Below are 25301 nucleotides of genomic sequence, written 5' to 3' on the forward strand. Positions count from 1 at the left end.
AAGTCGATGTACTCAGAACAATTATATATTTTTTGTCTGTCTGTCCGTCTGTGTTTTTTGTTGACCGGGCATCACGCTGAAACTTTTGATTGGAATCCTTTGACAATATATGTAGATAGTAGAGGACCTGTGGTTTGTAAATTAGATTTAACAATGATGAAGTGTGCAGTGCAGTTGTTGCTTGCACTAACAAATCCCATAGAAAACAACCAGGAAATTTATTAGACTTCTTGACTAAATTCAAAGGTTTACGTGCAATTCGTGCTTTTATGTTCCTTTTTAAATAGAATTTGATTATTTCACGAGTTTTAATTTGACCGTTATGCTGCTGATTTAAAAAATAAATATTTTTTTAATGTTGATGTTTATTTTATTTATCACATATCGGATGGACTTCGTACCTATCGAAAATCCCGTTCAGAAAACTATTTAGATTTCAGTTTTCTTCCCATTATCTTGTTGGCGGGTAGCATATAGTGAATTAGTGAATAGTAATAAAATATGTCTTGTCCAGGAACACATTTATCACACCCACTGGTTAAAGAATAATAGGTAGATAGAGTCAATAGAATGCACAGAACATGGCAGTGATGCAGCCATTCCAGATACTAATTCAAAAACGAATACATTCTCGAGTCAGTACGTCACAATGCGTCGCATCATTTAATATTATTTAAGAAAATTGGCGTCTTATGCTTGTATAGAAATTTAATATTTAATATTGAAATATAAATAAAACGATAAATCATTTGTTTTTATTAACCAACTTGAAAAAGTGTCATCTCGTAGTAATAAAGTAAAAAAAGCCTAAGTTATAATTCAATTATTACAAGTAGGCTTAGTTTACAAGCACTTTTAAAACTTCAGGATATGATAATATTGTGGTGTTATGTAATGTCGAAAACTTAAAATTAAAGTTTCTAGGGTTTCAAACGAACTTTGATCTAAGAAGGGACCACAAAGAATTCAGAAGTTTTTTATTGTTTATCACCGTTTTACAATATTCTTTAAAAATAAGTATTTTCGACGTATTTTGATCGCCAAGTGGAACCTATCCTAGTTAGAGAACAGAGAAATATTTCTGTCTATGGTCTGCAACAAGTTTTTATTTGTGGACAACATTCTAATCTATTTTATATTTAATAATCTGTTGGTTTTTAATCTGTATTCTGTTGTACTGATAATTTCGTATTTCTTTTCTTCATCTGTGGTCTTTCCTTTCTTCGCTGTACTTTCGGGAGCTTTGGTCAAATTTCTTGTGATGCCTTGTCGAATTATTAATAATTATTGTTCTATTTAATGCGTATTACTTGTTTTTTTTTCGTGATTAGTGATCTAATTTTGTGATACCGTTAAAAAGTTAAACTTGATGCGCTGTTTGTTCTGTTCGGCTATGCTCAATTCAATTGCCTCTGACAATTATTACAGTCGCCATTTTTGTCACGTTTTTGCAATTTTGATACAGCTTTATCCAAATTAAATCGAATATACACGTAAAAAGTTATAATTGTAGCATTTGTAATCCAGTGAAATATCAAAATGAGTGCGGATCCCCCACCAAGAAAGGGCCGGAAGCATCCTAGACCTGAAAATGACGCCAATAACGTAAGTTTTCGAGTTCCCGCTCTTCCGACTGAGCGGCTTGCCTCACGCGTAGATGTATATTTTTACAATTTTAATACGACGCTCAGCTTAGCGACTGAATAAATTGCCCATAATATATTTCAGGATCATATTTTTTGTGCATGTAAGCGATTACTTAGACGACATGATCAAAATACAGGATATCACTTCACGATTATTGAAATAGAACAATTTTTTCGTTTTTAACCAGTTTTTTCTATTCTACAATTGAGTGTGAAAACAGGCTAGTCCACTCTTTCATTAAAAATATCTTGATTTGTTCATCATCATCCTATTAAATCATAGAAATACATCATATTTTGAATAATAGAATATTTCTTTAAATTAATCTCTTGTACAAACAGGCAAAAAGCTGTCAGCCATGATAGTTATATATAAGACTAGTGGAAAACTGCAACTTTGTGTGCAATGAAGTTTTTCTCAAAGCCCGCGAGAACTTTTTCTGGAATAAAAAGTAGTGTATGTTCTGCTTCAAGTTCCAATTTTATCTCTTTACCCAATTTCATCAGAATCTGTTCTCTGGTTTATTTATGTGTAAAAATCCTGATCGACACCAGCAATTTATACAAGATAACTCAAATTTTGGTAATATTGTTTTTTGTATCAAATGTATAACATGGTCTTTTTAATTTGATAAATAAACTTTGATGAAATATGCAAAAATAACATACTAACAACTAAGTACATGTTATTTTTGAAATCACTCAATTTAAATTACACAGAGTAGCAGAGTGGAAGCACTGCTTGTTTGCTTACATTAATTTAGCTATTAGTTACATGTGTATAGTGCTGATTGAAAAAAATATAAATAATTGAGGGAAAATAAGAATGGGGTATTAAAATGAACAATTTACTGGTTTTTCTTACAGGTTTATTCAGTCAACAACATATACATATTAATAACTAAGATAAAATTTATTAATCTAACAAAATTAAAACTAAGAATCAACAGTATATTCAGTTTAAATTTATAATAAATAAAATAATTATAAGAAATATACACCATCTAATTATGCAAGGTACATGATACGCTGGCACTATTCCCTCTGAATGGCAAGGCTTCTTCTTCTTTCCTGGGCCTTTTCCCACTTGGCCACTAGGGGTTGGCCGTTGTGTGTTGGTCCATTTGGTCCTGGACCCTGTTGGAGTCACTCCAGCCAACCGAGCTCACTCCAGAAGCTTAGCAAGCCACCCAGGTTGATGGACGCCTTTTGGTGTGTTGCTGGGGATCCAATGCACTTTGTTTAGATACACCTCTGCGTCTAAGCATAACATGTGTCAGGGTTTCTTCTTCCTCTATGCATGCTTTGCACAGAGGACTGTCGGTTATACCCAGAACCGAAAGGTTTTTATTTAGTGATCAGTACCCTGTCATTAGTTCCGTTACTGTTTTAAGTTTGCTATGTTTAAGTTTAAGTAGTTTTATTGTTAGATGTGGGTTGTGGCTTGGTAAATCCTCTTTTGAGTGTTTGCAGGCTTAATCTATGGGCCATAATAAGCGCCAACTCTTGTGTCACCAGACGCTTTGTTCAATTTGTCAGAATGAGTAGAAAATTTATTTGGTATTCAATTAACAAATTAAATATATTAAGGGTACCAAATTTTAAACATGTATCTTTATTAATATAAAAATTAACACATTTTTCCCTTTATGACACTTAACACAGACTTTAAAAAGCACTATCTTTTTTCACTATCTTCACTTTTAAATAATATGTATATATTATATGTGTGTATTTATGTATGTATATATAGTTGTAAGTATGTATATTTTTATTATTTAAATATTGCTATATATATATTATTGTAATTATATATTTATTTTAATTATTTCTTGTATAAGTATTTATTAATTATAAACTTAAATTTAACATACTGTTACTTCTTAGTTTTAACTTAATTATTAATATGTATTTGTTGTTGGCTGAATAAATAAAGTCTAACATAACAATAATTTTAAGTAAGGTTATGTACTAATTAATTTACTTGATATTGTAATTTTCTTTTTAAGCATTAAGTATATTATTAGGGGTTAAAGTATGAAATTGCTGATTTGTACTGAAAATCTAAATTGTTTATTATTTAATTTTTAACAAATTTATTTAATCAAAACAATTGCCATTATTCAACCGTTGTTGCCAGGTCAACAAGGCAACACAAGTTTCAACATCAAATTATGAGGCACCCATTTTCGTATTTTTTTATTTTATTGATTTGACGCAAGTGAGTCAATATTGTGGGTAAGGTAACGTTAAACCATGCCGCTAATTCCTGGGCAGTTTGACTAGGATCGGCTTCCACTATCTCTCTTAATTCATCGTTATTCACCTGTGTGGGCGGTCTTCCTCGTGGCTCATTTTTTAAGTCGAAATTTCCATCACGAAAGCGTTTAAACCAAAATCGCACGGTGCGTTCATTAGTAGACCCCTCTCCAAACGCAGCATTGATATTGCGGGCTGTTTCTCCCGCGTTAGTTCCGCGTCGGAACTCGTATTCAAAAATCACTCGAATTTTCGCAGTATCCATCTTTCTTGTCTAAAGAATAACAAAAACAATTGAAAGCCGATATTCAAATGTTTCACATTTTTTAAAAAAATAACATCATAGAAACCATTTGAAAAAAGTTTCATTCGAAAACCTCAAACCATGAAGATTCTATGTCAATTCAAAAAACCTATTGCAATAAAACGGCAATTTCATACTTTAACCCCTATTATTAAATATATTATCCCCATATATTAAATGGAAAACACGGACAACACGAAAACAAGAATCACTTATCTCGCTCAGTCATTTTGCCTTCTATGCATCAGCAACTTATTTGCGCTCCGCTCACCAGCTTTCATTCCAAGGTTGATTTATTTGTTTCTTTTTTTGCCTGGGTAGCTGACACCCTGTAGGTTGCATTGCAGTTGTATTTGAATTTCTATGTGGTCGAACAGCCGTGAATACTTTTTGATTGTGTAACATATTTGCCATAAGGTATACTAACATTTAAAAACAGCGCACATTTAATTATCCACTACAATATTTAATTAATTTTGTTTCAGTCATTTGTCAGCAATGTGAAATCAAAAATATCAAGATTACTACCATCTACTATTACAAAATGGTTCTCTAGTCCATGTTCCTCTGATACATATGGGTCTGATTCAGAAGATGAAGGTCAATACATGCCAGAGGAACCGCCTGCTAAAAGAATGCGCTATAGCACACCATCATCACCAAACAAACCAGAAGTAAGAATATTAATTAATACTAGTGGACGCCCACAGCTTCAAAGACATCCCCGTGAAATTCTGTTTTTCACAAATCTCGCGGGAACCATGGATTTTTCGGGATGAAAAGTAGCCCATGTGTTAATCCAGAATAAAATTTTTCTCTATTCCAAATTTCAGCCAAATTGCTGCAACTGGTGTTCAAGAGTAACAAACATCCATAAAAACTTTTGCATTTATAATACTCTTGTGATTGCAAAGGGATAAGTTTGAATATGTTTATTTTAATTGGAATAGAGACATGCAAAATATTCTGTAGTCAATATTAGTATAATATTATTTTACAGTATACAACAATTGAATTAAAAAAAAATTATTTTCAGACTAAAACTACTGGCACTAATACAGAACCTATTGCAACAATTAGTGAATTAAACACTACTAGCACCATAAATTCATTTAGACCATCAAAAGTGTCAACACCTGTTTCATCCCTTGTTAAAGAAGCAATTGTCGAACAAGTTATTGACCCAGCAGTACATAATTTGCAAAATTCTTCTTCAAGCAAAAGTCAGAACCAAAACATACAAAAACGAAAGTCACTGTTTGGAACACCAGTTACTGATAAACCATATTATTGGGGTATGTAGATACAAGATCAAAGTATATTACTCTTTTATTTACTCTTGTAATCAATGAATGGTGCAATTAACAAATTATCCATCACATCATATATTCATGTTCTCTGCTTTTTCATATGTTTCTTATTATACAAATTGCTTACTGCTGTCAGTATACTGCCCTTGTCTAACTAAATGGAGTAAAGGTGGTATTAAATTTTTGCTAAACGAATTATTTTTGTACCAATTATATGAAATTTAAAATTGATTTTTAGATAAACAGCAGTGTAGTCCACAACTTAAGAAACCAGCTTTATTTAGTTCACCATTTTATTCTGGCTACACAAGGTATGGTGGTGCATCAAGTACTTACATAAATCAACCAAATATTACACACAAGAAAGATGCATTAATTGGTAAAAATTCAGGAAATGAGACTGTTGATGTTAGTTATGCTACTAGACGTGTAATGGAGTTACTGGAAAATTATTCTTCTCCAATAATAGAAGCTAAAAGGATATCACAATTTGCAAATACTAATGACTCCTTGGATAAATCTCTGACAAATAATGGTATGTTTCATATTATTGAGAAAGTTTCTTTTAAGAAGTACAACTATAATGTGTGTGTGAGTGTGTCTATAATGTATAATGTGTATATACTTTGATTTATTTTAGCATACAAAACACAAGAACTATATTTGCCGAAATATGCAGAAATATTACAACTTAAAAGAAGATCTAAATTAACAGCAACCACCAGTGCTGCCCGCCAACTAATTGCTTCCCATAGTAGCTCACAAGCCATAGCACCATATCCAATTCGAAAGAAGCAAAGGTAAATTAACACAATATTAAAGTAAAGTATACTAATTGTAAATAAAAACAATATTAATATAAAACAGCTACAAAATTTTAATTTTTTTTTTTTGTATTACAGTGACAATCCACCAAACTTACCTACAACCATTAAACCCAAGATCAAAACTGTCGACCGTGAAGTTTCTACAGTTGCCAAAAATGACAATCCAGCTGTAGTTCATCTTCCAACCGCTGTTCTACAAATTGATCAAAATAATTTACCTAAGTTTACATTTGGCACCTCAGTGTCCCGTGAAAACAATACAAATGGAACTACTGCTCTCAAGACTGCTAGTCCTGCTATTAGTACTACCACAGGTAATACAGTGCCCACCATTTCCACAATAGATGAGGAATCCGGCCATTGTAACAAAACTGAAGTTGTTAGAGAGCCGGAAAGTATTATAAACAATAATTCTTTTAAATTTTCTAGTCCTGTTATGATAAATGTTCAAACAGAAGAAAATTCTTCTTTGCTTCCTAACTTTACATTTGCTAGCCCAGATGGGCAGATAATAGGGCAGGAAGAGAACACATCTCTTTCTATTACAAATAATAAATTAAAACCAGGAGAACAAGCTCAAACTTGGAAATGTAATGATTGTTGGGTTTCTAATAAAGCAGCCTCTGACAAATGTGTTTGTTGTAATGGTGCTAGACCATTAAGGGCTGATAGCATAATAAAGCACCAATCTACGAGTGAAATTGCTTTAATCGGGGGACATTTAGAAACATGTACAGATTGTGAAAAAAATAGTATACATGAATCTAGATCGAAAAGTCAGGATTGTTGGATTAAGTGGGTGGTCAATGACAAAGGGAAAGACAATAGCATTTTTTCTGTTACTACCAAATCTCAAGAAATTACACCATGTGTTACATCGAAAGCTGAGAACGTTGTTAGTGAATGGAAATGTGAAGTTTGCTGGGTAAAGAATAAAATTACCGCTGATAAATGCGTAGCGTGTGGTGGATCAAAGCAAACTCCAGCAGAACTTATGGATGAAGACAATGAAAAGCCAAATGTTCCAAACATTCAGGCAAGTGATACTTCTACTATAACAAATATCATGAACTTACAAAATGATCAATGGGAATGTACGGTCTGCTTGGTTCGCAATGATAAAAATAAAGATATATGCGTCTGCTGTGATTCACAAAGACCTGGCAAAATAAAAGAAAATGATGGGAAACAATTCAAATTTAGCAGTGCTCAAAATACAACTTTTAAATTTGGAATTGAACCTACTCAAAATGTTCTAAAACCAAAAGAAATAATTGACACCATGTCTAGTCCACAATTAATTACACCTGTTAAAGATGCTGAAAAGAATAATAATCTATTACCTAGTTTTTCTTCCACATTTACCTTTCGTGCACCAAAACTGATGGGTGCTTCTGAGGAGGGAACAATTGTAGAAGATTCTCCAAAACAAACATTCACATTTGGAGTTACAAAATCAATTGCACCATCAACACCTATTATCACTAATCTTTTAACCATCTCGACTGAAGCAAATACATATTCTCCTAATTTAATAGAGATTGATGAAAAAGATGAAAAAGGCCCAGAAGGTCTGAATATAGAAGAACCCAATGTAACTCAGCCTCAAAATACAGAAAAGACAGGCGGTTTATTTGGCATTCCATCAAATGCTCATACAGTGACTACAACTGCATCAGAGGTAGGAATCTTTGGACAAGAAGCACTAAATGTTAACAATAGACAGGCTGTTCCATCCACAACCACAACTGCAGTAGATGTCAAAGTTTGTGAAAGTACTTTCAGCTTTTCAGCTTCTACCGTCAAAACAGGATTACAATTATTTTCTGCTCCAACTACGACAGTTTCTGCAATTCTGTCCACACAAACATCTTCCCCTATTTCTTTCTTCCAAAAAAGTGAACCTGTCAGTATGTCATCAATAAATTTTTTTTCTAAAACAGAACCAATACCTTCATCATTACAATTATTTAATAAAAGTGAAATAACAACCACAGTTACGGCGTCACCGCTGTCTAGTGTGCCAGTATTTAGTTTTGGTGCCAGTAATCAAGTTACACAAGCAGAGAAGCCAAAGTTTAATTTTACCTTTGGAAATAAACTGGAACAACCCTTATTTAGTTTACAGACATCAAATACTGGCAATCATTTACCAAGCAACGGATTGCCTAGTGCAACAACCAATACTGTCACATCTGGATTATCTAATACTGTTACATTTGGATTATCTAATACTATTACATCTGGATTGCCAGCAGAAAAGACTGTAGGAGGGATCTCCCTGCCTTCAAATTCATTATCATCAGGAGCTTTGGTTGGAACAGCAAAGAATGGAAACCCAATGTGGCCAACAAGTTATCAACTGGATGCAATTAAAATGACTTCAGAAAACAACTTAGACCAAACTGTTAACAACTTACCAGCAATTCAATCTGGTAATCCATTTGCATTGCAAACAAAAAAAGATAATAATAGATGGTCTTTGAACCAAAATAGTTCTAATAACAATATAGGGTCGCTTCAACTGCCCATGGGAAACAATTTGGATGCACCTAATAATTCGGTTGGGGCATCGTCGGGAGGAATTTTCGGAGCGCTAGAAAAGAAAGAAAATGTGTGGTCATTAAGTAATAACAATTCTAATATATTTTCACCGAATACTGGTTCGAATAATGTGCAAAAGTCTATAAACTTTTCTTTTGGCCCATCTATGCAAATGAGTTCTTACAATACACCTACGCCAACTTTCGGTACTTTCGCACAACCAACACAAAACATCTTTGACATGTCAAGCCAAGGAAACAATAATAATAATCAGCCTGATATGTTTTCACCTGGAGTACAAAGCCAAAGTACTCCGAATTTATTTGGAAACCAGGCGGTTAACAATAACGGAAATTCAGTGGGAATGTTTGGAACATTGAACACAAGTGGCTCAATGTTTGGATCAGTCAACCCTTCAATATCGACTTTTGAAGCTCCGCCATCGAACCCTGTTCCTACACCAACATTCAATTTTGGGACACAACAAGTTCCCGGAGTATTTGGATTTGGACAGGTCAGTTGTTTTTTTTTTACTTTTTTACTACATATTTATATAAATAAAAACATTTTGCGAATAGCCATTAAGACATGTGTGTTCAGATGTCTGAATAATAGTTCTATGTCCAGCAGTGGACATACTGATAAATATGTATTTACTATTTAGTATATAATGGGGATGATGACTAGGTTTGAATATATTTATTTTTATGATAATAAAATAGGCTTTTATTTTAAACAGCTTTTGGTTACATGAGTGTTGTGTTTGATTTGATTGATTATATTATGTCCCGCTGTTCAAAGTGTTTCCTGACATAGGTCTCCTCCAGATTCTTCCACTGCACCCTGTCAGCCGCAACTCTGGTCCAGCATGGCCCCAGGGTTAGGCGGATGTCGTCCTCCGCCTTCGTATTGGACGTTCACGTTGTCTGGTACTGTCTCTTGGGTACCAGAGTGTCACCTCCTTGCTCCATTTATCGGTAATGCAGCGCAACATGTGTCCCGTCCAACGCCATTTCAGTGGTCGATTCTAATGAGAACATCAGCAAGCTTTGTCCTATGTTTTATCTCACTTGAGGTGATTCTGTCCGTTAGTCTTATACCCAACATACTTCTTTCCATTGTCCTCTGACATTTAGCTATCTTTTCTCTATGTTTTTGATAAGGGACCAAGTTTCGCTTCCGTATGTTATACATGGGAGTATAGACATGTTGAAGGTTCTCCTCTTAATGGACATACTTATTTCTTTGCTTTTCATTATTTCCTTTAGTGACCAGTTTTTACCTTTAGGTTTAGACCTTTAGATTTTCTCCACCCACTAGCGATTCTCTTGTTTACTTCTTTTGACATTTGGTCTATAGGAGCAATTATCTGACCCAAATACACATACTCTTGTATGTAATCGAGCTTATTTCCATCTCTTTTGAGTTAGTCATTAGTTTTGTTTTTGCAGTATTCATTAAAAGGCCTACTTCTTTACTTTTACTGGCTAAAGACTGTACCATTATTTGTATTTTATATAGGTCCTCTTCCAGCAAGATGAGATCGTCTGCAAATCTCAAATGATTTAGGCGACGGCCATTTATGTTAAGACCATATTCAGCCCAGTCAAGGCTTTTGTAGATATTCTCCAGCACTGCAGTAAACAAATTTGGTGACAGCGGTTCTCCTTGTCTGACACCTCTGTCTATAGGAAATGGACTACCTATCGTTTCCAGTTTTATACTCCCTTTGCTTTGTTTGTAAATGTTTTGCATGACATTTATGTAGCAGATGTCCACTCCTTGCTGTTTTAGTGTTGACCAAATGTAGTTGTTATTCAAGCTATCAAATGCTTTAGTAGTCTACGAAAATTATATAAACAGGCTTTTGATACTCTTTTCTAAAATTTGTTTGATTGTGTGAATGTGGTCGATTGTGCTGTAGTTTTATTAAAACTTACTGTTAGGATTTTCGCTTGTATCTGAGAGTCCCTTTGCATTTCACACATTTTATCTAGAATCACTTGCATTTTAGCATCCATGGTGTTGTTTTTCTATTTTTCTGCTGCTTGCTATTGGTAGGTTTATCCTTATATAACAGATCTAAAATCAAAGCTCGTTCTCCTCAGAAAATGACAGACAACTTTGTTCGCGAATTTGGGTGAGATACGAATCCTCATGTAATTAGTCTGAGCCTTTGCGAATTTGAGTACGATACTTTTTTGACGGCCTCCGTGGCGCAGTGGTATGTGCGGTGGATTTATTGACGGAGGTCCTGGGTTCGATAGGACTAGCTGGTGGGAGGCTTCGGCCGTTGCTAGTTACCACCCTACCGACAAAGACGTACCGCCAAGCGATTTAGCGTTCCGGTACGATGTCGTGTAGAAACCGAAAGGAGTGTGGATTTTCATCCTCCCCTAACAAGTTAGCCCGCTTCCGTCTTAGATTACATCATCACTTACCATCAGGTGAGATTTTAGTCAAGGGCTAACTTGTAAAGAATAAAAAAAAAAAATACTAGTCCTTATGTAGTTAGTCTGCGCCTTAAATGGTCACACAGGATCGTCTATACTCAAATAAATCGTAATGGCAATACTAGAAGCGCTTGTCAAGTGCCGGAAGTCGTTAGTATTTTTTTCACAGATAGTTGTTACTTGTCATGTTATGATGTACGTGTTATATGTATTGTTATATGTCATATATACAGTTTTTAGCACTTTTAACAGTTTTATTGTGAATTCATCTTTCGTTTTTGCACAGTTTTAACACTTGAACTTTGGTTTTTGTGATGAAACATGAATTTTTAAGTGGACGAAATTTTCAAGACACTTTCTCTGACAGCAGTTAAACCGGAAGTCATTATTTTTATGATACATAAAAAGCAAAGATTGGCTGGATATTTGCAAAATAAATAAGATTATAAATTTCAAAACCTATTAAAAAAAGTATTTCTTCTTCTTCTTCGTTTATCGTACTTAGATGAAAATTAATACAGTTTTAGCTTCCTTACATTAAATGTGACATTTTGTTAATATTTCAACTATAAACATAAACGAACAAAAAACAAAGATATTAGTAATTTTGTTTGAACGCCCATACAAATCTATATAATACTCTCTACGTACGTTTCACCCCGAAACCGGAGCATCCTCAGGAGATGTTGAATCTGTAGAGTCAACGGTTTCGGGATATATTTATATAATCATGATGAACTTCCGCAAAGTAAAGCCTGCTTCTATCCGATACCCTGTTACTTTTACAAAATAGCTTTACTAGCATACTCTTAATTTATATACAATTTAAAAAACTGTCATTATCCCTATGGTTTTGTTATTTATAGCAACAACCGCAGACACAAGGAGGAGTATACAACTTTGGAGCCCAGACAACGTCCCCAGCAGCACCCAGACGATTCAATATTGGCACTGCGGGTACAACCTTAAATACTACTGGCAGACGACCAATGAGAAGAGCAGTTCGACGAAATTTCCAACAGTAAAAATCTACTATAAACTTATGATATAGCCTAAAATATAAAACTAAAAATAAAAGTACATGTAAAATCACACCTCTTAAGTGTTTATGCAGTATTTCTCTAAGTTATAACAACAGTAAACTGATATATAAGAAGCAGGAAATATTATGATTTAGTCGGAAAAGTAGGACATTATTTTTTTATAATATAAATAAACTTATTAAGAATCATGTTAAGAGAGTATGATATATTTAGCTTAAGCTTTAAATGATGTGGTTTTTGTATACAATACCAAAAACTATACACAATGTTTATATTTTATATATATTAGTGTTGCTTGAAAAATAGTACTGACTTGCCAACAGAAATGTTTTAAGTTGTTTGACATGCCTAAATCAGAAATATTGTAGGCTTTTTTTTATTTATGTTGACGTGAAAAGTTTTTTTTTTATATTGTAGCTCTTTTGTATTTTCAAGCAATACTAACATATAACTAAAATAACAAGGATTAATATTAAATGTGTTGAATACGCCTGAACTGAAAATGTAGGCTTTTTTTGTTTATATTACACATATTATTATCACATACTAGTATAGTCTTGACTTTATTACTAAAGGTACGAAAGGAAAAGTATTGTGTTAGCATTGTTATCAATGTCTTATGCGATTTTGTCTCAGTTCTTAGTCTTTGTATTTTTTTATAATTAACGATAAGAAATTGTTTATTTTGTTACCCAGCTTTATTTTTTCTTTCATTTATAGGTACTCTTATTCTTTATTTGTGTTTACTATATATAATGTTTTGTTTATATAAATTTGAACAGCTACGTTAAAATCGAAGCTGGTCTTCACAGTGATTGAATACTTTAAGTGATGTATGTATGTGTAAAAATTGAAAAAAAAAATTATAATAATCTAGTGAAACTGACCAGTCAAGTGATTTTCTTAGGTATACGGCGCTTGTATAACTGGTACTGTGTGAAGAAATGAACATGAAATGTTCCAACATAATAATAATATGTAAGTAAAAACATGCCATTTCTTTCTTTATTTATTCTAATCGAGGACGGCCTTATAATTAAAATTATAACATCTTTCAGATTGCATTTGAAAGATTTTTGTATGCCCATGTATTGCCACCATTCTAATTCTATTTCACTAATGGTGTCACATGTCGAAACATTTTATATATATGGTTTCCCTTAATTAATGGATAAAACGCAAACGGTAGATACACCACTGGTCCATTGAAATGTTACATTTTTAGGCCTTACCTTGCGTTTTTTAGAGGACGCAATTTTTTTTTTTGCTGTGTAGGGGAGGGTCAGTATAAAGCTAAAACCAAGTTTATGGGGTCGCCACCATTGTCCCGCGGCCGCCATCTTGAAAATACGGGTTGAAATGGTTTTTACGATATATTTTGTAAACTATTTATCTGATAAAAACAAAATGTTAATATTTTTTTAGCAAATTAAATTCTCTACAACTTTGGTTCAGTAATTTTTTGTCGTAGAACAATAAATAAATAAGTTATAAGCAAAAATGTTCAGAAATTTCAGAAAAAAAATATGTTTTTCGTAAAATGATAGAAAAAGTTATATCGAAAAAAATATTTTTTTTCTGGAATTTATGAACATTTTTGCTTATAACTTTTTTATTTATTTTTCTACGACAAAAAGTTACTGAACCAAAGTAGAAAATTTAATTAGCTAAAAAAATATTAACAAATTTTTTTTAAAGATAAATAGTTTACGAGATATATCGTAAAAACCATTTCAACCCTTATTTTCAAGATGGCGGCGGCGGGACAAGGGTGACGACCCCACAAACTTGGTTTTAGCTTTACACTGACTCCCCTACACAGCAAAAAAATAATTTTGCGTCCTCTAAAAAACGCAACCCCAAATGTAACTTTTCAATGGACTACACCTAATTATTTAAAAGATATTAGTCAACTACCCTATTCATCTAGGCATATTCTATGGGTACAAATGTCTCGGCTGGTCGTATCACTATTTGTCGAACCTTTCTTTATTTTTATAAAATCTTCAGAATTGTAAAAGGCTTGTGAAGTAGGTTTACACATATTATGAAAAGTAAAAAATATATGATTTATGTGTATAAAAAAAATATGACTCCTAATTACAACTTGTTTGTGCACAACAATATTATTACGATTCGATAATATAATATAGTAATGAATAATTAATTAATTATAGAATTTGTATTATGTAATAATATGAGTTAATTTAATAATAATAATATGGATTAATTCAAATAGATATATTATTAATATCAATTAATCAAACTGATGTCAAGTCAAATATTGAGAAAACTTAATCTAAATATATATTCCTACTTTGTTTTTCGTGTAAATATACTTTAATATTAGGAATAATGTTAGGAGATAGTATATTCATTAGATTTAGCTTTAAATTGTGTGGTTTTTGTATACAATACCAAAAACTAGAAAAAAATAGTTTAAAATTTTCATCATTGTTGACCTTTATTATTGTGAAATTAACTGTACTTGTACTGTATATACATTATATTATAGACTTTTGGGTCTAGAATGATGATTGTCTAAATGACCCATAATAGACTATTAAAATTAATTAATATTAATAACATTAAGCATAACTAATTTAATTTAATTAATTATTATTAGTATGTAAAAATTTAGAAATCCAATTTGGTAGTTCCAAACACAGTCTTGAGCTTTATTTAATTAGTATAGATTGTTTACATTGCTAATACATATTATGTTAATTGTGAATTCCTCCTACTTTGATAATTATTTAGATATTCTTTTTTATGACAGCTTTGGCTTTGGTTGTAATAGTAAATTGACAAGGTAGAGGAAAGCGTGTTATTATAATGATATACTAACAAATATTTATCTGGTAAAAATTAATACAAAAGAATGCTAGTATGTATTCTTAACTTTTCTATATATGATTTCCGGATATTATTTTTAATGGCATCGAAATAGGTTTACTGTTTATTGACTAATTTGTACAAGTACAGGGGAGTATGACATAAGAACCTGTAGACCAATAAACCTTTGCTTAAGCTGATATCAGGCGATGCACTCGAGTGAACATTCACACAAATGAATGCTTCATTTTTCTTTCATTCCATGTTTACACAACTTGATGCGAATGACAACGAAAAGAACATTCATCTGTTATTTACTTTAAAAATGTCATCGGCTGAAGTTGTGCGTCTCGGAATCCATTTAATTTGTGATCATTTAATTCAGAACTATCTGTTCGTATAGTTTTTATTTTATGTTTGATGTTTTCTTCAGCAGCGTACTTTGCTTATTCCACTTGAACACAATTTTGCTACTATTTTTCCGACGTGCGTCTGCTACCGAGCTTGAGGCAAAATGGCCGAATCCAAGTGAACGTTCTCTCTGTGTGCAGACCGTTCAATTTTTGTTTATTCGGAGTTGGAGTGAAAGATGCCGAATGATAAAATCTAACATCATTGGATCGGTTCATTAATAAATTCATTCGGCACTCGTGTTTCATTTTGTGTTCAGACATTTCATTTCGAGTAAAGGGTACCGAATGAAAGGCGAAAATGAACCGTCTGATATCACCTTTAGTAACAACTTACTTGATACTTAAAACATTTATTATTTCCTCCTTCAGTGTGTTTGTTTGTATATAGAGAAGCATGTTCTGTTACAATTAACGCCAAACATTCACAAAAGGGAATATGTACACGTTAAAATTAAGATTCAAGACGTACGTAGGCGCATTTAGTTTTTGATAAGGATATTTTTCTAGTGGTTATAAGTAAAAAGAAATGATTCAAGAGTGCCTCAACGTAATAGACACTGTCGAAATATATATAAAGAAAAATTTAATCTATTCATTTGTAATGTCCGCCAACATTTGAATAATTTAATTGAAATAAATAAATCAGAAAGTCTTGGTTGTTTCATTTTTCGAGCAATGTCAATGAAACTACTTTGTAAAAGAACTATTATTTTTTTAACCGACTTCCAAAAAGATTCTATGTTCGACTCCATGTATTTTTTTTTTTATAGGTATTTTCAAGATTATTTTCGATATTTCCATCTATAATTGTGGATCGATTTTTAGGGTTCGTAGTCCACAAGGAACCCTTATAGTTTCGTCATGTCCGTCCGTCCGCGGTTTAGCGCAGAGACTTACTATAGAAAGCTGTAAATTAGCATGAATGTGTAAATTAAAAATGTAAACAAAGTGAAGTCGTAAAATAAAATCGTTAAAAATATTTTTAGTGTACCTACGTTCCCTAAATGTAAGACGGGAATGAATTGTTTTTGATCGTTTATTTCTTCGTGTATCGTTGGATAGGTCTTTAAAAGTTGTGATGGGTCTTATACTAACGTATTTCAATTTAGGGATCCGTTTGTAAAATTTTAAGCTTTTAAGACCCATATTTTGTTAGATTCAAGTGTCTCCACTCTCTACCGGCTAAACGGTTGTATATGGATACGTGATACGTGAAAATCACGAAAGTAAGATATACATATAATGAAATAACAAGGAAAACTATAAAGGCTAATTAGCTATTGCTATTTAAAGAGTAATAGACGACCAATTTAAAAAACGTAATTGGAAATCGAAAATTGCATACTAAAAATATAAAGTTATCAGAATCTGTTAAAACTAGAAAGATGAGAGTTGTAAATATATGTATATTTATTACATCTATAAAGTGGTAAGAAGAAAATTTGAAAATATTTTTTTTGGATTCCTTCCCTACATGCAAAGTGAGGATGAATTTTTTATTGTCTATCCTATAGTGTGGGATATCGTTATCGGTATTTTTGTGCATTACATAAGGGATCAATGTGCTAATTTAATCTACCAGACCGACACTCACTTGGCCGGTTTTTTTTATTATTAACTTCTGGACAAATCTATGGCCCACCTTGCATTTTCAGTTTCGTTAGCTAAAATTTTATATTAGGTCGAACAATAAGTTTTTAAGCAGTTTTGAACCTGGCACATTCATAATTTTATTCAATAATCTTTTTTTGAATTTCGAATACAGATTTCAAAGAAACAAAATACAATTTGGAGCCTGTGTGTTGATATCAAACAATCGAATACTAAGAAAACTTGATTTTATTGGTTACTTGGATTTAATTCTTAAAAGTGTGAATGAGTCTAATTAATTTAAGTCGATCTGCAGTCCGAAATGTTTATCGGAGGTACCTAAAGACTGGCTTTGTTCGTCACCTAGGATGGTCACGATCTCGGGTCACAAATGAAAGACAGGATCGATTCATCGTCACCTTACCTCCATTGAGATACAAAACCAACTTCGCGACGCCCACAAAGTATCTGTGAGCGCTCGAACTGTTCGGAGAAGTTTAAAAGAACGCGATATGGTACCACACAAGCCAGCTAACGTGCCCAAACTAACGTGAGCTCATTTAAATTAGACTCAGAAAGATTGGACCAGTGTACTCTTTTCTGATGAGTCTAAAATTGTGTTACATGGCAATGATGGAAGGAATGAGGTCTTACGACGTAAGGGAGAGCGTTTCGCACAATGCTGCTTTGATGAGAGGGTTGCATATAGCGGTGGCTCATGGACTGTCTGAGGCGGTATATCCGCGAGCGGCAAAACTCAACTTGAGGTTGTTACGGGACCACGGCTGCCAACATTAAATGCTAAAAGATACATTCGTGAGTACTTAGAACCTCACGTGATGATGGCATCAGGAAATTTGCTTTTTATGCATGATAATGCAAAGCCCATACGGCCGGCATCGTCAGGGAATATCTTCGAGATGTGAATATCACAGTTATGGACTGGTCAGCCAGAAACCCAGACGTGAACCCCATTGAGCACATGTGGGACGAGCTAAAAAGACGTGTTTGGGCTCGTCAGCCAGTTGCCAGACGTTGTAGGAGTTGAAAACTGCCATAGAAGAGGAATGGGAGATGATCCCTCAACATTTCATAGAGCGGTTGATAAACTCTATGCCTAATCGTATGAGAGCTGTGGTAGATGCCCATGGAGGCAACACGCGTTATTAAATGAAACCTTTATTTGATAAAACATGTTTTTTATTAAAAAATCAATTGCCTTTATCAAGGCGTATACCCGACTTGTTAGGTAATAATCTAATCATATTTCGGTAGGGGCCATCGAAACCTAAACTCTAAGGTGTGCCAATAGATGTGTCCAGAAGTTTATTTAGTTATTAGTCTAAGTTCCCAAATAAGAGACGATCTTCACTGACCTGTCTGATAAATGGGCAGGGATGTCGGATGAAATAAATAAAATCTTCTGATTTCAAATAATATCAATAAACAAACATAGCAAAAAAGAAATCATCAAAATCTGAGCTGTTCGAGGGTGGGAGAGACTTGATTCTTCTAAGTTTTAAGAAAAAAGAATACTTTAATATTCTTGCGTCATATTAAAGAGGGCGGATAATTGTGCCTCTGAACTTGACCATGCCTAAATCTGAAAAGTAGCATATTATTGTTTTATATGTTAGAAAAAAAAATTGATACAACTTATTTGTGCACAACAATATTAACTAATCTATAATTAAATTCTATTGAACGATTGATTTTATTATATTACTAATAAGTCATTCATAAAATTGACACCTGCCATGTCTACCCCTAGACTGCCACAAAGTTATAATACTTCTACTCAACCACAACCCTACCCCTACCCCTACTATACCCCTATCCTACTACTGTATACCTGCCAGCACTTCACTGGCAAAGTAGAAGTACCCTTACGATACTTCTACTTTACCACTACTAACATACCACTACCATGTACCTACCCTACTCCCGCGTTTATACACCTACCCTACCCCTACTCTACTACTATTACTCCTACCATACACCTACCCTTCCCACACTCTACCACTCACCTACACCTACCATACCACTTGCTATAACTATCGACCAACGTAAATCGAACTTAGGCCGATTTAATTATATCATATTGATGAAAGTTCAACTTAAATTGGTCACACTCACAACTGTCCTGTATAAAATATTATTTATCTTTCAACAGATACTACTCCGGACAAGCAAGAGGAAACACTAGTAAACAATCAGCAAAATTGTTGGGAACTGTGAATTAATATTGTCACAGATAGTGTTAGCACTGTGAACACACGAAGATTGAGGGCTATGATTTATTAGCAACGAGAGGTCGCCCGCGACTTCACCCGCGTGGACGAAGACTTTCAACCTCTATTTCATTATCTTCTACTAATATTTTCGCATGTTTTATATATAATAAATAGTTCACTAATCATTTTACAAAAATAGAACTTAAAACAGCAATGATTTATATTGAAAAAAAAAACTAACGCCTTTTTAACCCTTTAGGGGAATAATTTTGAAAGATCTTGAATGATTTTTTTTTTAATTTTATTTAGGGTTCAGAATGTACAAAAATGGAACCCTTAAAATATCACTCGCGCACATTCGGATGTCCCTCTGTTTTATTCCAATCTTCTAGTTAAATTGAAATTGGGTACACATATCAATGAAGTATTAGAAAATTTAAGGGAAAAATATCACTACTTGTAATAAAAAGAGTTGTTTGTTTGTCAAGCAAAACCACCCTTCTAAATCGGCATTGTTGACGTACAACTGCAGAACTCTATACCGTACGTAGCCCAACACACACTTGATTTTATTTATAACTTTATAAAAAAATTCTCTTCAATCACATTGTTTTCTAGGGCTCGTATACGAGATCGAAATCGCCATAAAAAAATCTTACTTGCTGTTCTGTGTTCAGTCTTACTTAATTAATTTCTTTCCAAGTAACTAGTTTATATTTTTACAATTTTCAAATTGTCAGGTTACCTAAATGTATTTTTTTTATTACAGTTTCCATGTAAATTTTGTCATTTAAACTGAAAAATTCTTTGCAATAGGAAAATTAAACTTTCATTACTTGATGCAATTATTAAAAAATAATTATTGTAAGTATAAATATAAAATAATAAGTATAAAATCAAAGTTTAAGTAATTTTTCAGCACATTTCAGCTAGCATTTATACATTTTTTTATTTAAATTTGAGAGTCATTCTAATCTAATACTGCTACGTTATAACAATCACACTAACATAAGTTGAATTAGGTTTCAAATGATTTTGCATGGGCGGTCTAGGACAGCCAACATATTAATGCATGTTGATATATTTTATCTATTCGAATATTATAATGAGGAAAGAATTGGTTGTTTGTTTGTTTGTATGCATTGAATAAGCTCCGAAACTACTGAACGGATTTGAAAAATTATTTTGGGAAGCTCCACTATCCCGAGTGCGGTAGGCTATTTTCTCTCCCTATTTCTATGGGAAAGGAAACTACGCGGGTGAAACCGCGTGGCGTCTACTAGTAAATATATATAGAGAATGCTTACATTATCATAAAATGAAATCATAATACTTAAGTAATTAATGATCATTAATCTAGGATCTGATTTGCATGGAGCAAATCAAACTAATCATCATATAATTAAGATTGAGCGGTATGTACGTACGCATTTAGTTTTGATAATGATATTGTTCTAGTGGTACTAAGTAAAACAAAATGGCTGTCTGAATTCCGTACGTACTAGACACTGAAAAATATATATAATATAATAGAAAATTTATTTGTAACATTTGTAATGTGTATTAATTACATTTGAATAATTGAATTGAAATAAATAAATAAGAAAGTCGTACTATGTTTCATTTTTCAAGCAAAACGATCATAGGTACATGCTGATTTTTTTTTAGTGGTTTAACTACTATTAAAACATAATACGTATCTATAATTAAATTTAATAAATAATATTTTTTTATATTGAAATATCTAACAATACTTAATTAAAATATGTCTTGAAAGTGTGATAGGAAATAATTTACGAGCAAAATTAACATAATATACAGGCTAATTGTTTAGTTGATCAGTTAAAAATAAAACATAATTAAAAAAATATTAAGTAATAATGTTTTTTTTATAATCATACAAATATCTTCGAATTTAACGGATGTAACGTAGGTACGTATATCTATTAGGCTTTACTTCTACGACTATTGGTTTGAGATCAATTTAACTTTAATTTTGCACAATAACTAATCGTCCATTTTTAATAATGTAAATTACCTAAGTGTGTGTCGGGCAATTAATATATCGGAGTGTATGGTTCCGTAGATTAAATGAACACTTTTATTGCAAAAATACCAATAGAGATACACATAATACTGATAGCCCGTAACGTTAATATTTTCCTTTAACATAAAAATAATGTTTCCAAATGTATTACTATTTTTAAAGACCTATCTGACGATATCCCACACTATAAGATAAAAAAAATGAAAATATTATCCCCACTAGGTACTTGTAGATGAGGTACCCTAAAAAATATTTTTCAAGATATCCTTCCTATCTATTATAGAAAACCGCATGAAAATCTGTTCAGTAGGTTTCGAATTTATTGCGAACAGATGGACAGACAGATGCAGCGGAGGACTTTGTTTTATATAATATGTATAACTGTATATAGATTTAAACTACTTACGATAATTATAAATCAATAGTACTCGTAGGTACGAGTAGGTATTGGCAAAATTATTACTTTGTTGTGGGACATTTTCGAAATGTTACTTTATTTAGGGTGCGTTGATCAGAGGATATCATTATTTTTTAATTTTTTTAATTGTCACTAATAGCTTTCTTGTTTATGGTTCCATGACTAAAAGTTACATGATCAAAACGAAGTTATAGGTAAAGAATCCCATCGTCCTGTGGTTAACCAAGATAAAGTATTTTTTATTAAGTAAATAACAATCATAATATTATAAAAAATAAAATAGTGCCAAATGTAGAAAAAAATTACTAGAAATATTAATTAGATTAATTGACAATAAATAATAATCATGTTGTTAAAAAGAAAAAAGTGCTACCTAAATGTAGAAAAAATCACTAGAAATAATAATTACATTAACTGACAATAAATAATAATAAATCAATAGTACTCGTAGGTACGAGTAGGTATTGCCAAAATTATTACTTTGTTGTGGGACATTTTTGAAATGTTACTTTATTTAGGGTGCGTTGATCAGAGTATGTAATTTTTTTTTAATTTTTTTAATTGTCGCTAATAGCTTTCTTCTTTATGTTACATGGTCAAAACGAAGTTTTGATAAAGAATCCCATCGTCTTGTGGTTAACCAAGATAAATATTAAGGAAGTGTTTTTTATTAAGTAAATAACAATCATAATATTATAAAAAGAAAATAGTGCCAAAGATAGAAAAAAAATACTAAAAATAATAATTAGATTAATTGACCATAAATAATAATCATATTAAAAAAAAATAGTGCCAAATGTAGAAAAAAATTACTAGAAATAATAATTAGATTAATTGACAATAAATAATAATCATGTTGTTAAAAAGAAAAAAGTGCTACCTAAATGTAGAAAAAATCACTAGATATAATAATTACATTAACTGACAATAAATAATAATAAATCAATAGTACTCGTAGGTATGAGTAGGTATTGCCAAAATTATTAATTTGTTGTGGGACATTTTTGAAATGTTACTTTATTTAGGGTGCGTTGATCAGAGGATATCATTATTTTTTAATTTTTTTAATTGTCACTAATAGCTTTCTTGTTTATGGTTCCATGACTAAAAGTTACATGATCAAAACGAAGTTATAGGTAAAGAATCCCATCGTCTTGTGGTTAACCAAGATAAAGTATTTTTTATTAAGTAAATAACAATCATAATATTATAAAAAATAAAATAGTGCCAAATGTAGAAAAAAATTACTAGAAATAATAATTAGATTAATTGACAATAAATAATAGTCATATTATAAAAAAGAAAATAGTGCCAAATGTAGAAAAAAATCACTAGAAATAATAATTATTAGATTAATTGACAATAAATAATAATCATATTATAAAAAAGAAAATAGTGCCAAATGTAGAAAAAACTCACTAGAAATAATAATTACATTAATTGACAATAAATAAAAATAAATCAGAACGATTAGTAAGAAGGGGGAATAGCGCACACCTCTTTAACTTATAAAATAGAACATACTCCGCGCCACGAAACAAGTCCGTAGACGCGGCGCTGATGTCTTAAGAGTGTGCAATATGAAATTTGGTGGTCACAAATTGTTCTGGATCTCAGATTCTGGAAAAGTTAGGAGCCTGATATTTGGGTAAATGATATTTCAAAGTGTTAGCTTCGTTATGACTATACAAAATACACACTTTGTACAAGTACACTACATACTACTACATGTTTTGCTCACATTTTGCTTTCAATCTCAGGAAAAGCAAACCTATTTTCTTAAATTTTTGTTTTGTATAGAAAATTAGGAATATATCTTGGACACGGCCATTTTGTTTTTCGTTATGTTGTTTAATTTACTTGCAATTAGGTAAAAATGGTTTTGGCGCTCACGTCATAAAATTTACGTCGCGCGTCAATCGCTCCGTGCTTTTCACTCAAGTGAAAGTCATAATTCGGCGTCTAGTTTGCGCTTCGAATTTTATCCATATCGTAACGACGCGCTGCGCGCTCTTAATGGCGTTCATTGTCATTTGACAATGGCGGTCTTATTGTTATTTGTGTAAGGCGCTGACGATTTTAGTTCCGCAGGACTTCTTTCGTGGCGCGGAGTCTAGCGATACTGTGTCTCGTGAAGGCAGCTTATGGCAAGCGATCGTGAAGTACATTCACGACACATTCCTCGGTTAGTCCAGACTTTTAACACTAGTTTAATTATTATTAATTGACTGACTGATTTTTCAGAGTACAAAACAATTTTACGGTCCTTAATTCGACGTGTATGTTATTTTTTTAATCTCATATTTTCGTTATTTATTAACATTTCTATTGATCGGTTTGAAGGCGATGCTATGCCAAATAGGTTCTGCTATACATAGGACCTAAGTATGATATTATGTTTCGTCTTTTAGAGTAATGCATCTTTGAAATAGATTTTATATATTACTGGACTGTATATTACGTATACAGTTTTTTACTTATAATGTAAACAGTTTTTTTTATTATTTAATAATTGTTTGAAAGTTTAAATTTCAAGTTAAATACATAACGACTGTTTGGGGTTTTGCAGCTCATTGCCTGAGTGCCATTACCCCTTATTTTATATTTTTCATAGATATGTCCAGAAAAAGATATAGAAAAATCGAGAACGAGAGGATTTTAAAAAAATATAAAAAGAAAGATTCTACTAGAAAGTTCGTCAGGAAATAAATAACAATTTTGCGACAACAACAGTCATAACGAGATAAACGGGGGCGATGAAACCTATAATAAATGCAATATTAAAAAAATACAACGTAATAAAGGTCTATCTCACGTAATGGCGTTCAACCCTGACTTATTTGTAATATTTTCCAAATAGTTAAGTCAAAAAAACTTATTAACAAAAAATATTTTTTTTTTTACACAAAAGATCACAAAAAACAATTTATTTTTCTGTTCATAGTGTGTCCTAGCATAGTAAATGAAAGCGCCACAGAATGGGTAATTTCATTATATTCATTTTAATACAACTTGTAAAGAATGAAAAAAAAGCCACTGAACCGATTTTCATAAAAATTAAATGGGACCAATTTTGAAGTAGACTTTTTCAAACAAAAAAAAAATTGGTTAAGAAATGACGAAGTTATGAGACAACAAATATTAAAAAAAAATATACGCATACGCATCGAATTGAGAAACTTTTCCTTTTTTTAAAGTCGGTTAAACATATAAAATACGTTTGACGTCAAAAAATTAATAAGATATACTTATTAAAATAAGTATTTCTTTTTTTTATTTTTAGTAAGTTAAACTAATATTTTGTAAAACGGAGCTTTTTCATAGGTGAACGCCCTTAATGCCCCCGTTCTTACCCTAGGTTTACCTATAGGTGTATTA

General features: G+C 32.1%; 1 protein-coding gene across 1 annotated transcript; it reads left to right on the top strand.

Annotated features, from left to right (window-relative positions):
- Positions 1-1209: 1209 nt before the first annotated feature.
- On the top strand, positions 1210-16285 carry LOC112046300 (nuclear pore complex protein Nup153). Its single transcript, XM_024082907.2, has 7 exons — positions 1210-1605; positions 4695-4883; positions 5246-5504; positions 5758-6054; positions 6160-6319; positions 6422-9404; positions 12210-16285. The coding sequence occupies exons 1-7, from the start codon at positions 1540-1542 to the stop codon at positions 12366-12368; spliced, it is 4113 nt and encodes a 1370-aa protein (XP_023938675.1). The 5' UTR covers positions 1210-1539; the 3' UTR covers positions 12369-16285.
- The last annotated feature ends 9016 nt before the right edge of the window (positions 16286-25301 follow it).

The sequence above is a fragment of the Bicyclus anynana genome, chromosome Z (assembly GCF_947172395.1).
Source record: "Bicyclus anynana chromosome Z, ilBicAnyn1.1, whole genome shotgun sequence".
Taxonomy (NCBI): domain Eukaryota; kingdom Metazoa; phylum Arthropoda; class Insecta; order Lepidoptera; family Nymphalidae; genus Bicyclus; species Bicyclus anynana.